The 12,958-nt window shown below is 37.0% G+C and overlaps 1 protein-coding gene across 2 annotated transcripts in view; it reads right to left on the bottom strand.

Annotated features, from left to right (window-relative positions):
- The window catches only part of MSH3 (mutS homolog 3), a gene marked incomplete at both ends in the record, with an annotated part of 183,814 nt that overhangs the window by 147,080 nt on the left and 23,776 nt on the right, over nucleotides 1–12,958 (bottom strand). For both annotated transcript variants that reach the window (XM_079703083.1, XM_079703084.1), the window contains one exon: nucleotides 6,865–7,031. In XM_079703083.1, coding sequence (XP_079559209.1) covers nucleotides 6,865–7,031 — 167 coding nt within the window. The remainder of the gene's footprint in view (nucleotides 1–6,864; nucleotides 7,032–12,958) is intronic.

The following is a 12,958-nucleotide window of genomic DNA, read 5'->3' on the forward strand; positions in this document are numbered from 1 at the left end:
CAGTGAGAGGCCCGCGTATCGCAAAAAAAAAAAAGAATGTTCCCACATCTGCAAGTACATCACTACTACAACTCAGTAGTTTTTGGTAAACCAACCCACTATTTTTTCAACATAAATACCAACTTAAGAATCTTCCTATGCCGTAAACATTTATGAAATCACAGGTTTGATTCACTAATTATACATTTTTAATATACCTTAAATAAACATTTAACTATGAAAGTAAAGAATATTTATTTGTGAACTGCTTGGAATTCTATCAAGTAAGTAAACCAAGTGTGACTCGGCTCCACCAGTGGTGGCCAGTGCTCAGAGTCACCCACTCCCAACCTTCCCTGTTCCAGGGCCACTCCTCTTTTGACCTAAGACTCTACACCTGATTTATGCCCTTCTCCAGGCTCTCTGAATTCATTTGGTTTTGAGTTTCCTTCAATTCCTTTCGAATTTTAACTTAAATACTTAATTTTTTTTTTTTTTGGTAATAAGCAATAAAGGAGAAACTTTATAAAAAGCTAATATGACTTAATCCTCGTGACAGCACTCTGATGGAGGACTGGTAAAATTTCACTACGGTTATTTTTTGTCTGCTCAGATTGTTAATTCACCAAAGAATGGAAGAAGGACTTTCCCCATTGGTTGTGCTTTTAAAAATGTTCTAACATGCTTAAACTTTAGGTGATACCAAAACAAATTTTAAACTGTTTTAAATTATAAAAAATTTGAAAACGGAGTTTTCTTTTTCCCTGAGCCAGACTCACCCCACGTACAAAACTACAGTAAAGATTTGCACATTGGATTATCAACATAATCCAAGTGCTTTTTAAATTTTATTTTTATTAAATTAAAGTAATATCAAGGAAGCAAAGTTCATTCATACTCAGAACAATCTCTAAAATAAGATCTTGATTAGAAGCACTTCTGCTCTGGGAAAGAGGAGTAAACACACCTTTCCCTCTTTCTCCTGCTGAGTACAACTCCCTGGACATTATACATAAAACAAATAGAAGACACTCTGAAAGGCAGACAGAAAGCAGACCAGCAGGGAACTCGAGACCTGAGGAGTGACACAGAGGTGAGTCCCCTGAGTTTACTTTTGCCACATATATCCCAGCCTTGGAGGTGAAGAAGCTGACAATCGGGAGAGGCCAACAGGAGCAGGCAAAAAAGGTCCAACAATCCTGCTCTCCCCAAACACCCAGGAAAGGTACAGCCAAGCAAGACAGAAAACTCTCAGACAATAACCACTCTACTCCAACCAAACACCACAGAAAAAAAATGTGGTCCAACTCCACCCATGCTAGCAAAGGCCAAGGGGGGAACCTAGACTTCCTTTCTCACCAGACTGATAAATGGTATCAACTGGTCACGGTTAGTTTTTAGCCAAGTATAATTTTCTAAATGTCATGCAGCTTCAGAAAATTTTAAGAGTTAATATTGTAAAAAAATAACACACACCACTGACCATATCATTTGCAACAGATGGACTACAACTACATATCCCTACCTTGTCCTGGTTCTCTACCTGGCTCTTTATCCCCTCCCTTTATGTTTCTTTCTATCCTTCTTCCTCCGACTCCCAACTACTGACATTCTCCAAACTCCTTGATCTTATCCTTTTCTCTGTACAGTTTTTTCTTTTATGGGACCTGTTTATTTATTTTTTTTATCTCAACACTCGCACTAGGCCTCTTCTATCATGCCATTCTTTGCCCAGAGACCCGACTGCCTTCCATTAGGAGTCCACACCCCTTTGCTGGATTTTAAGGTCCTTGACTCTCTCTTCCCCCCAACTCTCAACATGAAAGTTCTCCTCCAATCAGAAAAGTCTCCCCACTGTCTTCACACCTCCTCTAATATTTCCGGCCTGTGGGCCCCAGAGTTCATGTCGTTTCCACACACACAACATACTGTCCTCCCTCCCCACTACCAATTCAGAGCCCCCTGTCCTGCAAATGCCCCCATGCCAGCCAACCTCCTCCAACAGGCCTTCCTTGGTTATGTCAGGGCCCAGAAAGCTCTCCCTCTCTGTACTCAAAGTTGACCATCATCTGCTCTGTCCATCTGACTTGCCTCAAAAATCAGTTTCTTTGAGAACTAGTAAATATTAATTAATATTTGTTTATTGTTTTCTATACCTTTCCTCTTGACCAGTTTTATAAACATATAACATCTCTAAGCTAAAGTGATCTTAACTGCAGTTAATACAGTGCTTAAAATCATTACTTTCCCTTTGTTTCTCTCTATAGAGAGAATGTAAGAATGTACATTCTTACAACAAATGGAAAAAATAACAATTATATAGTAAGACTAATTTCCTTAGAACCAAACTGAAATCTATAAACACGCTTTACATAAGTGATCTATAAAATTTTACATAAATTACCTATAAAACATAATTCACTGAAGAAAAAATGATAGTTTATCATTATTGAGAAAGAATAACTTTAGCTTAGTACTATCTTTGACTAACAGTTATTCACTCTAAATTATCATACAATACAAATTAATTCTGTATCTAGACAAATAAAAATAAAAGTGAAGCTTTTCGTAGTTTTTAAATTGTTATCCATGGTAATATGAAATGCTATGGAGACCTCTTGTGGTCCAAGTTAAAAAATACAAAACAAAACAAAAAACCTAATACGTACTTAAAATGGATATTCTGTCATTCCAAGGCATTCTGCCTTTTCTCACAAAGTTTTATTATGTCTTCAGTATTAATAAAATATCAACCACTAAGTGACAAAAACGGCTGGTTTTAACTTCAGGTTTATAGTGGAAGAAAAAAAAAAAAAGGAATTCTAAATCTGAGACTCAAGAACCTACCCATCACTATTTCAAACAAAGAAGAGGATACCACCAGAAACACAAGACAAACTTTTCTCCTTGAAAATTTAATGCTATGTTATTTACTGGTAGTAAATATGGAACAGAGTTTTGGCAAGCTCTGTTCTTCATACCCTAATTAAAAGCATTCCCAGGCTTCCCTGGTGGTGCAGTGGTTGAGAGTCCGCCTGCCGATGTAGGGGACACGGGTTCGTGCCCCGGTCCGGGAAGATCCCACATGCCGTGGACTGGCTGGGCCCGTGAGCCATGGCCGCTGAGCCTGCACATCCGGAGCCTGTGCTCCACAACAGGAGAGGCCACAACAGTGAGAGGCCCGCGTACCACAAAAAAAAAAAAAAAAAAAAGCATTCCCGATCCCCATTGCTAACTTTTTTTTTCTTTTTTTTTTTAAACAAGGCTAGGAATTGTATCTCAGGTTGATAAAGGCTAAATTTTATGGATGTTAAAGTGGACCCACTAGCATTTAGGGAGAAATTAAGGTAGGACCACACTTCACACAGTAAAGCAAAATAAAAGTGAATTAGAAGTTGAATGTAAAACTTTTTTTAAAATAATAAATCAACTAAAATAAAATAAGTAATTATGCAAGTGTTTTCAGAATAAGGAGAGATATTTCTAAGCATAAAAATAATGGAATGCTACCGTTCAGTATGGAGGCTTAATTGGTTCAGGCAGTACACTAAAAATACAGAGAAATAGTGAATTAATATATAATCAAAAATGTTTTTTCAAGAGAGTCAAAAAAAAAAAAAAAAAAGGAAATCCCCAAGGGCCAAAAACCATATGAAAATCATAGCTGTGGATGGGAGATGACACCATAAAGGGCCATGCACAGAGAGTAGAATACGAAGGTCCAACATACTTCTAGTAGGAGGTCCAGTGGAGCAGAGGGGAGAGGCAGTATTCAGAGAGATAATGGCAGATGGGAATAACAGAAAAAAGAGCTTCCATCTATAGAGAGCTTTCTATGCTGGGTGCTGTTTCAAGCACTTTGCCTTTATTTTAACTTATTTAATCCTCACAGCAATCCTATGAGGTAAACACTCTTACTTTCTCTATTTTACAGAAAAGGAAACTGAAGGACAACATAATTGAGTAATTCAACCAAAGTCACTAAGAGGAAAGCCAATTTTCGAACCCAAACCCTATGTCACAAGAGCCACACTGCTTGACCGTTTGACTTTTGAATCTCTACTGCTCCATTCTATACCTAGATATAGATCAACTTTAGACTACACAGAAATGTGGATTAATGTTTACTGTTTAGTCCATTATGTGAATAAAATAAAAAATTACATACTCCCAATGCTAACCAGAAAAATACAAATTAAAACAAGACAAAGGCAGTCATCAAATTTGGTAAAACCCACATATGACACCCAAACTATCTTTGGTATGCCAAATGGCTTTTGAATCTCATTTGATGAGTAAACATTTAGGAACATCCCCAGGCGATGCTGCCTGCCAGCCAAAAAATTCCATTTTGGCAATGTCTTTGTGGAATGTTTTAATATTTTATTGAATTTTGCCTTTATTGTTTTATAAAAATAAGTGCTTTGTGACCATCTAGAGGGGTGGGATAGGGAGGGTGGGAGGGAGACGCAAGAGGGAGGAGATATGGGGATATATGTATATATATAGCTGATTCACTTTGTTATACAGCAGAAACTAACACAACAATGTAAAGCAATTATACTCCAATAAAGATGTTAAAAAAAAAAGAAGACTTTCTAGTTAGAATGCTGTGATTATACTGTAGCTAGAATTGAATATATCCATTTTTCTGAGAATGAATAATAATCATAGTATGAGTTATGATAATATAGTCTCAAATATTTTGTCTAGTTAAAACAGTGTTTGCCACCAAAATGCGATAATCTATGCCAACTGAAGAATTCCCACTTGTCTAAATTAATTTATACATTTGTCTGTTGGGCATAATATCTTATGTGATAGATTTCTAAATGATGTGCTGTTTCAAAATCTTAATGTGGTCTTCATTTCTAGCTGTTGTTCAGTAGTACTGGTTTGAATCATAGTATTCTACTAAAAATAAATCATAAATTGTGAAAATAAATAAATAAAGCTAAAAAAATAAGTGGAAATCAGAAAAATGAGAGTGTTGATTCAACTGATCAATTTTAATCTCAATTACATCTAATTTAATCAAATATACACTCAGGTATGAAGGAAAAAATTAACAAAATCAAAGATATAAAATATGGGAAATATAGTTTTAGAAGACTATCTTTAAAATCTTTAGAGATTCTATTAACTTTTTTAGCCCTCCAAAGGCAGCATCCCTTATCAGTCTACTTGTCTTTTAATTAACCAAGTTTGAACACTGTCAGAAAAGGATTAAGAACAAAATAAGGGGAATTCATGCAGAATTTTTCGTCTATCCAATTGGCAGAAATTATTTCCATGATCACTTCCCATGCTAGCAAGGGCTCAAACAACCTGCCTATACTATAGTGGTAGAAGTATAGATTAATATTACCAATTCTAGCAAGCAATCAAGAGTTTTCTAAATGTTTATACTCTCTAACCAATTAATTCCACTTTTAGGAATTTAGCTTAAGGAAATAATCAGAAATGCACACAAATATTTCTATGCATGGATATTCATCATAGCAATATTTGTAATACTGAAAAAAATGAATACAATCTAACAAAAGGGGAATAGATAAATTACTGTATGATCCACTTATATGACTGAATGTTATGTAGTCATCTTGTCTTCATAAATACTCACTGAAATATTGGCAGATGCAATGATGTTCTCTAGAATTTGCTTCAGATAAATAATGCAGGGAGGGAGAGCGTAGAGTTATAGATGAAATGAGATTGGCTGGTTGAGAAATATTGAAGCTGGTTGATGGATTCATGGGGTTCACTAAACTATTCAGTATAATTTCATATACGTTTGAAATTTTCCATAATAAAGTAAAAAAATACATGGAGAATTTAAAAAAAACAGAATACAAAACTGATTTTGCAACATGAATCAAAGTTTATAAACAAAAAATGATGATACACATACACAGAAATAATACACCAAGATGTTTAACAGTAGTTATCTCTGAGTTATAGCTTGTTACTTTTGTGGTTTTTTTTTTTTAACTCTCAACTTTTCCTAAATGAATATGGACTAGTGTTACAATCAGAAAAACATATTTTGAAAGCTACTTTGAAAGAATTTCAAGTCAGATGAAAAAGGAACATTCAACTCGAAGAACAAAGAAACATACACAACTTCACTGAGTCAATTAATTTGATTTTCCAACTGATTTGTTAACCTATTAAATGTAAATCTTTGTGGGCTCTCCGGCCTAGTCTAAAGTCCAAATTCCTCAATATATAAAGTCCTCTTCACCCGAGCCCCAGCCCACCTTTTCAGTCTCTTCTCCCACCAAACTCCTTGGGTAACAGTACAGAATCTTCTCACCTAGGCACCTTCATGTCTGTCATGCAATACATCATGTTTTGGGAATCCAGTTAGGTCTCTACACATCTGCCTCTCCCACTGGATTATAAACTCTGCCAGACACATATCACAAGCACATCTTCTCCCTCCATACGCCATGGTGCCTAACACACTGCTTCATAAATAAGAGGAGTGACCATAGATCTAGTAAATTTAACTAGTGGACTCAGCCACAAATTGAAACTTGCAGCACAAATAAGGCATTTCCAAAACTACATAAACTTTCTAAGAAATGATTATCTGCAGAAACTGAAGATTAATTACCAAATAATATCATTTAATAATATCATAAGCCCTTTAATGTCAAATAATTTCATTAAATATCATAACCCCCTTTAAAAAGAGCAACTCCTAAAAGCCTTCATTAAGGTGACATTAAGGGTCATTTCGGCTTTCTTTTTCAGAATTTCCACTACTACTGATGAAATATTTTTATAAAGAAAAATCATTTTTAACAACTTTATTATCAGTTTGGGAATCAGATCTAAGTTTCAGAATCAACATGACTTTCCAGCAATGTGACAACTCACCTAACAGCTGTGGTCTTGTGGATGAGCATCTCTGTTTGCTGTGACAAGTCTGATGGAAGCAGAAGCTCCACTGGCTGCAGGCATAATATCCGAGTTTCTAGCTCTGAACGGGAAGCAGAGTCCTGGAAACTGTCGAACACAACCTCTCCTGTGGCGGGCTGCACTCCCTAAAAACAAAAATATAATGGCACAGAAAAAATATATTTTTCCCCATTATAACTATGACACAGCATTAATAAACGTGGAAATAGTAAAGAGGACACTCACAAGTATGTACTTGCATTTCTAAAATGTTTGAAAACCTGTCTGCTTTCCAAGACTCTTAAACAGGAAGTCAGACTCACCAATCTAAACTATGCTAGATGGGATTTTAGAGAGACACCCTGAGTCCAACTAAGTCCTGGATCTAACACACCGGACTGAGTGACTGTGACAACTCATTAAACCCTCCTGGGCCTCAGGGTCCTCCTCTGTAACTGGGGATAAACCAGCCTACTTCCCTCATAGAGTTATTGTAAGGGTCAAATCAGAAAACAAATGAACACCTTCTAAGCTATAAAGTACTGCACAAATAGTGGCTGCCATTACTGAGAGTAAGAAGTGATATGTTTCTAGAAACCTGGCCACCAGAGTAGGAGTAAGGTACTATTTCAATATATAAAATTAATAAATAAAAAATATAGGGGGGATGGGAATGTCTGTCCTGAAGGCGAGGTTTGGGTGGCTCATCACAGCATCCACTACACAGCTTTTCTTTCTGGCATGTTAATTTGTTTATTGTAGTCACATTCTTTTGTTTTTTTTAATTAAAAAGATTTTTTTTTGGCTGCATTGGGTCTCCGTTGCTGAACGCAGATTCTTGGAATCTGACATGTTATCACTTTGGGACCGCTGGCCAGCTGCTCCTGACTTGGCCACATGAAGGCTCAGACTGTCCAGGTCTCTGAACTGAAGAGAACTAATACTATTAGCATATCTCTCACTACCATTAATGCAAGGTATTTCAATGAAGAGTATCAGGAGGACATCTACAAATCCCAGACTGGCATATGCAAGTTCTGAGGAATGGTGGAATAACCCAATGTATCTGGGTGACCTTTGGAGACAGCTGAGACAGAGCTACAACAGGGCAGTGGCTGACACCCAACTCATAGCCCATCTTCTCCAGCCGCGTGGCAAACAGGGTCTTGGTGCTCCGGCAGGCTGTCAGGCCTGAGCCTCTGAGGTAGGAGAGCCGAATTCAGGACATTGGTCCACCAGAGACCTCAGAGCGCCACGTAATAACAATCTGTCAGAGCTTTCCCAGAGATCTCCATCTCAACGCTAAGGCCCAGCTCCACTCAATGACCAGCAAGCTCCAACGCTGAGCACCCCATGCCAAACAACTAGCAAGACAGGAACACAACACCACCCATTAGCAGAGAGGCTGCCTAAACTCATACTAAGTTCACAGACACCCCAAAACATACCACCAGATGCGGTCCTGCCCACCAGAACACAGGCACCAGTCCCCTCCACCAGGAAACCTACACAACCCACTCAACCAACCTTACCCAATGGGGGCAGACGCCAAAAAAAATGGGAACTACAAACCTGCAGACTGGGAAAAGGACACCCCAAATACAGTAAGTTAAACAAAATGAGAAGACAGAGAAATACAAAGCAGGTGAAGGAGCAAGGTAAAAACCCACGAGACCAAAAAAATGAAGAGGAAATATGGAGTCTACCTGAAAAAGAATTCAGAGTAATGATAGAAAAGATGATCCAAAATCTTGGAAATGGATCAGGAATGAGGAATGAGGAAAATACAAGAAACGTTTAACAAGGACCTAGAGAACTAAAGAGCAAACAAACAATGATGAACAACACAATAAATGAAATTTAAAATTCTCTAGAAGGAATCAATAGCAGAATAACTCAGGCAGAAGAACAGATAAGTGACCTGGAAGACAAAATAGTGGAAATAACTACCACAGAGCAGAATAAACAAAAAAGAATGAAAAGAACTGAGGACAGTCTCAGAGACCTCTGGGACAACATAAAATGCACCATAATTTGAATTATAGGGGTCCCACATGAAGAAGAGAAAAAGAAAGGGAATAAGAAAATATTTGAAGAGATTATAGTTGAAAACTTCCTTAATATGGGAAAGGAAATAGTCAATAAAGCCCAGGAAGCGCAGACAGTCCCATACAGGAGAAATCCAAAGAGAAACACTTGAAGACACATATTAATCAAACTATCAAAAGTTAAATACAAAGAAAAAATATTAAAAGCAGCAAGGGAAAAGCAACAAATAACATACAAGGGAATCCCCATAAGGTTAACAGTTGATCTTTCAGCAGAAACTCTGCAAGCCAGAAGGGAGAGGCAGGACATATTTAAATGGATGAAAAGGAAAAAGATTACTGTACCCAGCAGGGATCCCATTCAGGTTCAACAGAGAAATTAAAGCCTTTACAGACAAGCAAAAGCTAAGAGAATTCAGCACTACCAAACCCGCTTTACAACAAATGCTAAAGGAACTTCTCTAGGCAGGAAACACAAGAGAAGGAAAAGACCTACAATAGCAAACCCAAAACAATTAAAATGGTAACAGGAACATATGTATCAATAATTACCTTAAATGTAAATGGATTAAATGCTCCAACCAAAAGACACAGACTGGCTGAATGGATACAAAAACAAGACCTGTACATATGCTGTCTACAAGAGACCCACTTCAGACCTAGGGACATATACAGACTGAAAGTGAGGGTATGGAAAAAGATATTCAAGCAAATGGAAATCAAAGAAAAGCTGGAGTAGCAATTCTCATATCAGACATAATAGACTTTAAAATAAAGAATATTGGGCTTCCCTGGTGGCACAGTGGTTGAGAATCTGCCTGCCAATGCAGGGGACATGGGTTTGAGCTCTGGTCTCGGAAGATCCCACATGCTGCGGAGCAACTAGGCCCGTGAGCCACAACTACTGAGCTCGCGCGTCTGGAGATTGTGCTCCACAACAAGAGAGGCCGTGACAGTGAGAGGCCTGTGCACCACGATGAAGAGTGGCCCCTGCTCGCCACAACTAGAGAAAGCCCTCGCACAGAAACGAAGACCCAACGCAGCCAAAAATAATAAATAAATAAATAAATAAAAATAAAGACTATTACAAGAGACAAATAAGGACACTACATAATGATCAAGGGATTAATTCAAGAAGATATAACAATTGTAAATATTTACGTACGCAACATAGGAGCACCTCAATACATAAGGTGCTGTATATGCTAACAGTCATAAAAGGGGAAATCAAAAGTAACATAATCATAGTATGGGACTTTAACACCCCACTTTCACCAATGGACAGATCATCCAAAACGAAAATAAATAAGGAAACACAAGCTTTAAATGACACATTAAACAAGATGGATTTAAATGATATTTATAGGACATTCCATCCAAAAACAACAGAATACACTTTCTTCTCAAGTGCTCATAGAACATTTTCCAGGATAGATCATATCTTGGGTCACAAATCAAGCCTTGGTAAATTTAAGAACACTGAAATAGTATCAATTATCTTTTCCGACCACAATGCTATAAAACGAGATATCGATTACAGGCAAAAAACTGTAAAAAATACAAACACATGGAGGCTAAACAATATGCTACTAAATAACCAAGAGATCACTCAAGATATCAAAGAGGAAATCAAAAAATACCTAGAAACATGTGACAATGAAAACACGACAACCCAAAACCTATGGGATGCAGCAAAAGCAGTTCTAAGAGGGAAGTTTATAGCAATACAATCCTACCTCAAAAAACAAGAAAAATCTCAAATAAACAACCTAACCTTACACCTAAAGTAATTAGAGAAAGAAAAACAAAAAGAAACCCCAAAGTTAGCAGAAGGAGAGAAATCATAAAGATCACATCAGAAATACATGAAAAAGAAATGAAGGAAATGATAGCAAAAATCAATAAAACTAAAAGCTGGTTCTTTGAGAAGATAAACAAAATTGATAAACCATTAGCCAGACTCATCAAGAAGAAAAGGGAGAAGACTCAAATCAACAGAATTAGAAATGAAAAAGAAGTAACAACTGACACTGCAGAAATACAAAGGATCACGAGAGATTATGACAAGCAACTCTATGTCAATAAAATGGACAACCTGGAAGAAATGGACAAATTCTTAGAAAAGCACAACCTTCCAACACTGAACCAGGAAGAAACAGAAAATATAAACAGACCAATCACAAGCACTGAAATTGGAAACTGTGATTAAAAATCTTCCAACAAACAAAAGCCCAGGACCAGATGGCTTCACAGGTGAATTCTATCAAACATTTAGAGAAGAGCTAACACCTATCATTCTGAAAACTCTTCCAAAACAAAGGAGAAGGAGGAACACTCCCAAACTCATTCTACGAGGCCACCATCACCCTGATACGAAAGCCAGACAAAGATATCACAAAAAAAGAAAACTACAGGCCATCTATCACTGATGAAGATAGATGCAAAAATCCTCAACAAAATACTAGCAAACAGAATCCAACAGCACATTAAAAGGATCATACGCTCTGATCAAGTGGAGTTTGTCCCAGGAATGCAAGGATTCTTCAATATACACAAATCAATCAATGTGATAAACCATATTATCAAATTGAAGGAGAAAAACCATATGATCATCTCAATAGATGCAGAAAAAGCTTTTGACAAAATTCAACACCCACTTATGATAAAAAACCCTCCAGAAAGTAGGCATAGAGGGAACTTACCCCAACATAATAAAGGCCATATATGACAAACCCACAGCCAACATTGTTCTCAATGGTGAAAAACTGAAACCATTTCCTCTAAGATCAGGAACAAGACAAGGTTGCCCACTCTCACCATTATTATTCAACACAGTTTGGAAGTTTTAGCCACAGCAATCAGAGACGAAAAAGAAAAAAAGAAATCCAATTGGAAAAGAAGTAAAACTGTCAGTTTTCAGATGACATGATACTATTCATAGAGAATCCTAAAGATGCTACCAGAAAACTACTAGAGCTAATCAATGAATTTGGTAAAGTATCAGGATACAAAATTAATGCACAGAAATCTCTTGCATTGCTATACACTAATGATGACAAATCTGAAAGAGAAATTAAGGAAAGACTCCCATTTACCATTGCAACAACAAAAAAAACAAAATACCTAGGAATAAACCTATCTAAGGAGACAAAAAACCTGTATGCAGAAAACTATAAGACACTGATGAAAGAAATTAAAGACAATACAAACAGATGGAGATATACACCATGTTCTTGGATTGGAAGAATCAACATTGTGAAAAGGACTATACTACCCAAAGCAATCTACAGGTTCAGTGCAGTCCCTATCAAACTACCAATGGCATTTTTCACAGAACCAGAACAAAAATGACCCCGAAGAGCCAAAGCAATCTTGAGTAAGAAAAATGGAGCTGGAGAAATCAGGCTCCTTGACTTCAGACTACACTACAAAGCTACAGTAATCAAGACAGTATGGTACTGGCACAAAAACAGAAATATAGATCAATGGAACAAGATAGAAAGCCCAAAGATAAACCCGCACACATATGGTCACCTTATTTTTGATAAAGCAGGCAAGAATATAGAATGGAGAAAAGACAGCCTTTTCAATAAGTGGTGCTGGGAAAACTGGACAGCTACATGTAAAAGAATGAAATTAGAACACTCCCTAACACCATACACAAAAATAAACTCAAAATGGATTGAAGACCTAAATGTAAGGCCAGACACTAATAAAACTCTTAGAAGAAAACATAAGCAGAAGACTCTATGACATAAATCACAGCAAGGTCCTTTTTGACCATCTCCTACAGAAAGGAAAATAAAAACAAAAATAAACACATGGGACCTAATGAAACTTAAAAGCTTTTGCACAGCAAAGGAAACCATAAACAAAACGAAACGACAACCCTCAGAATGGGAGAAAATATTTGTAAACAAAGTAACTGACAAAGGATTAATCTCCAAAATATACAAGCAGCCCATGCAGGTCAATATGAAAAGAGCAAACAACCCAATCGAAAAATGGGCAGAAGACCTAAATAG

This window comes from Hyperoodon ampullatus, assembly GCF_949752795.1.
Source record: "Hyperoodon ampullatus genome assembly, chromosome: 4".
NCBI lineage: Eukaryota > Metazoa > Chordata > Mammalia > Artiodactyla > Ziphiidae > Hyperoodon > Hyperoodon ampullatus.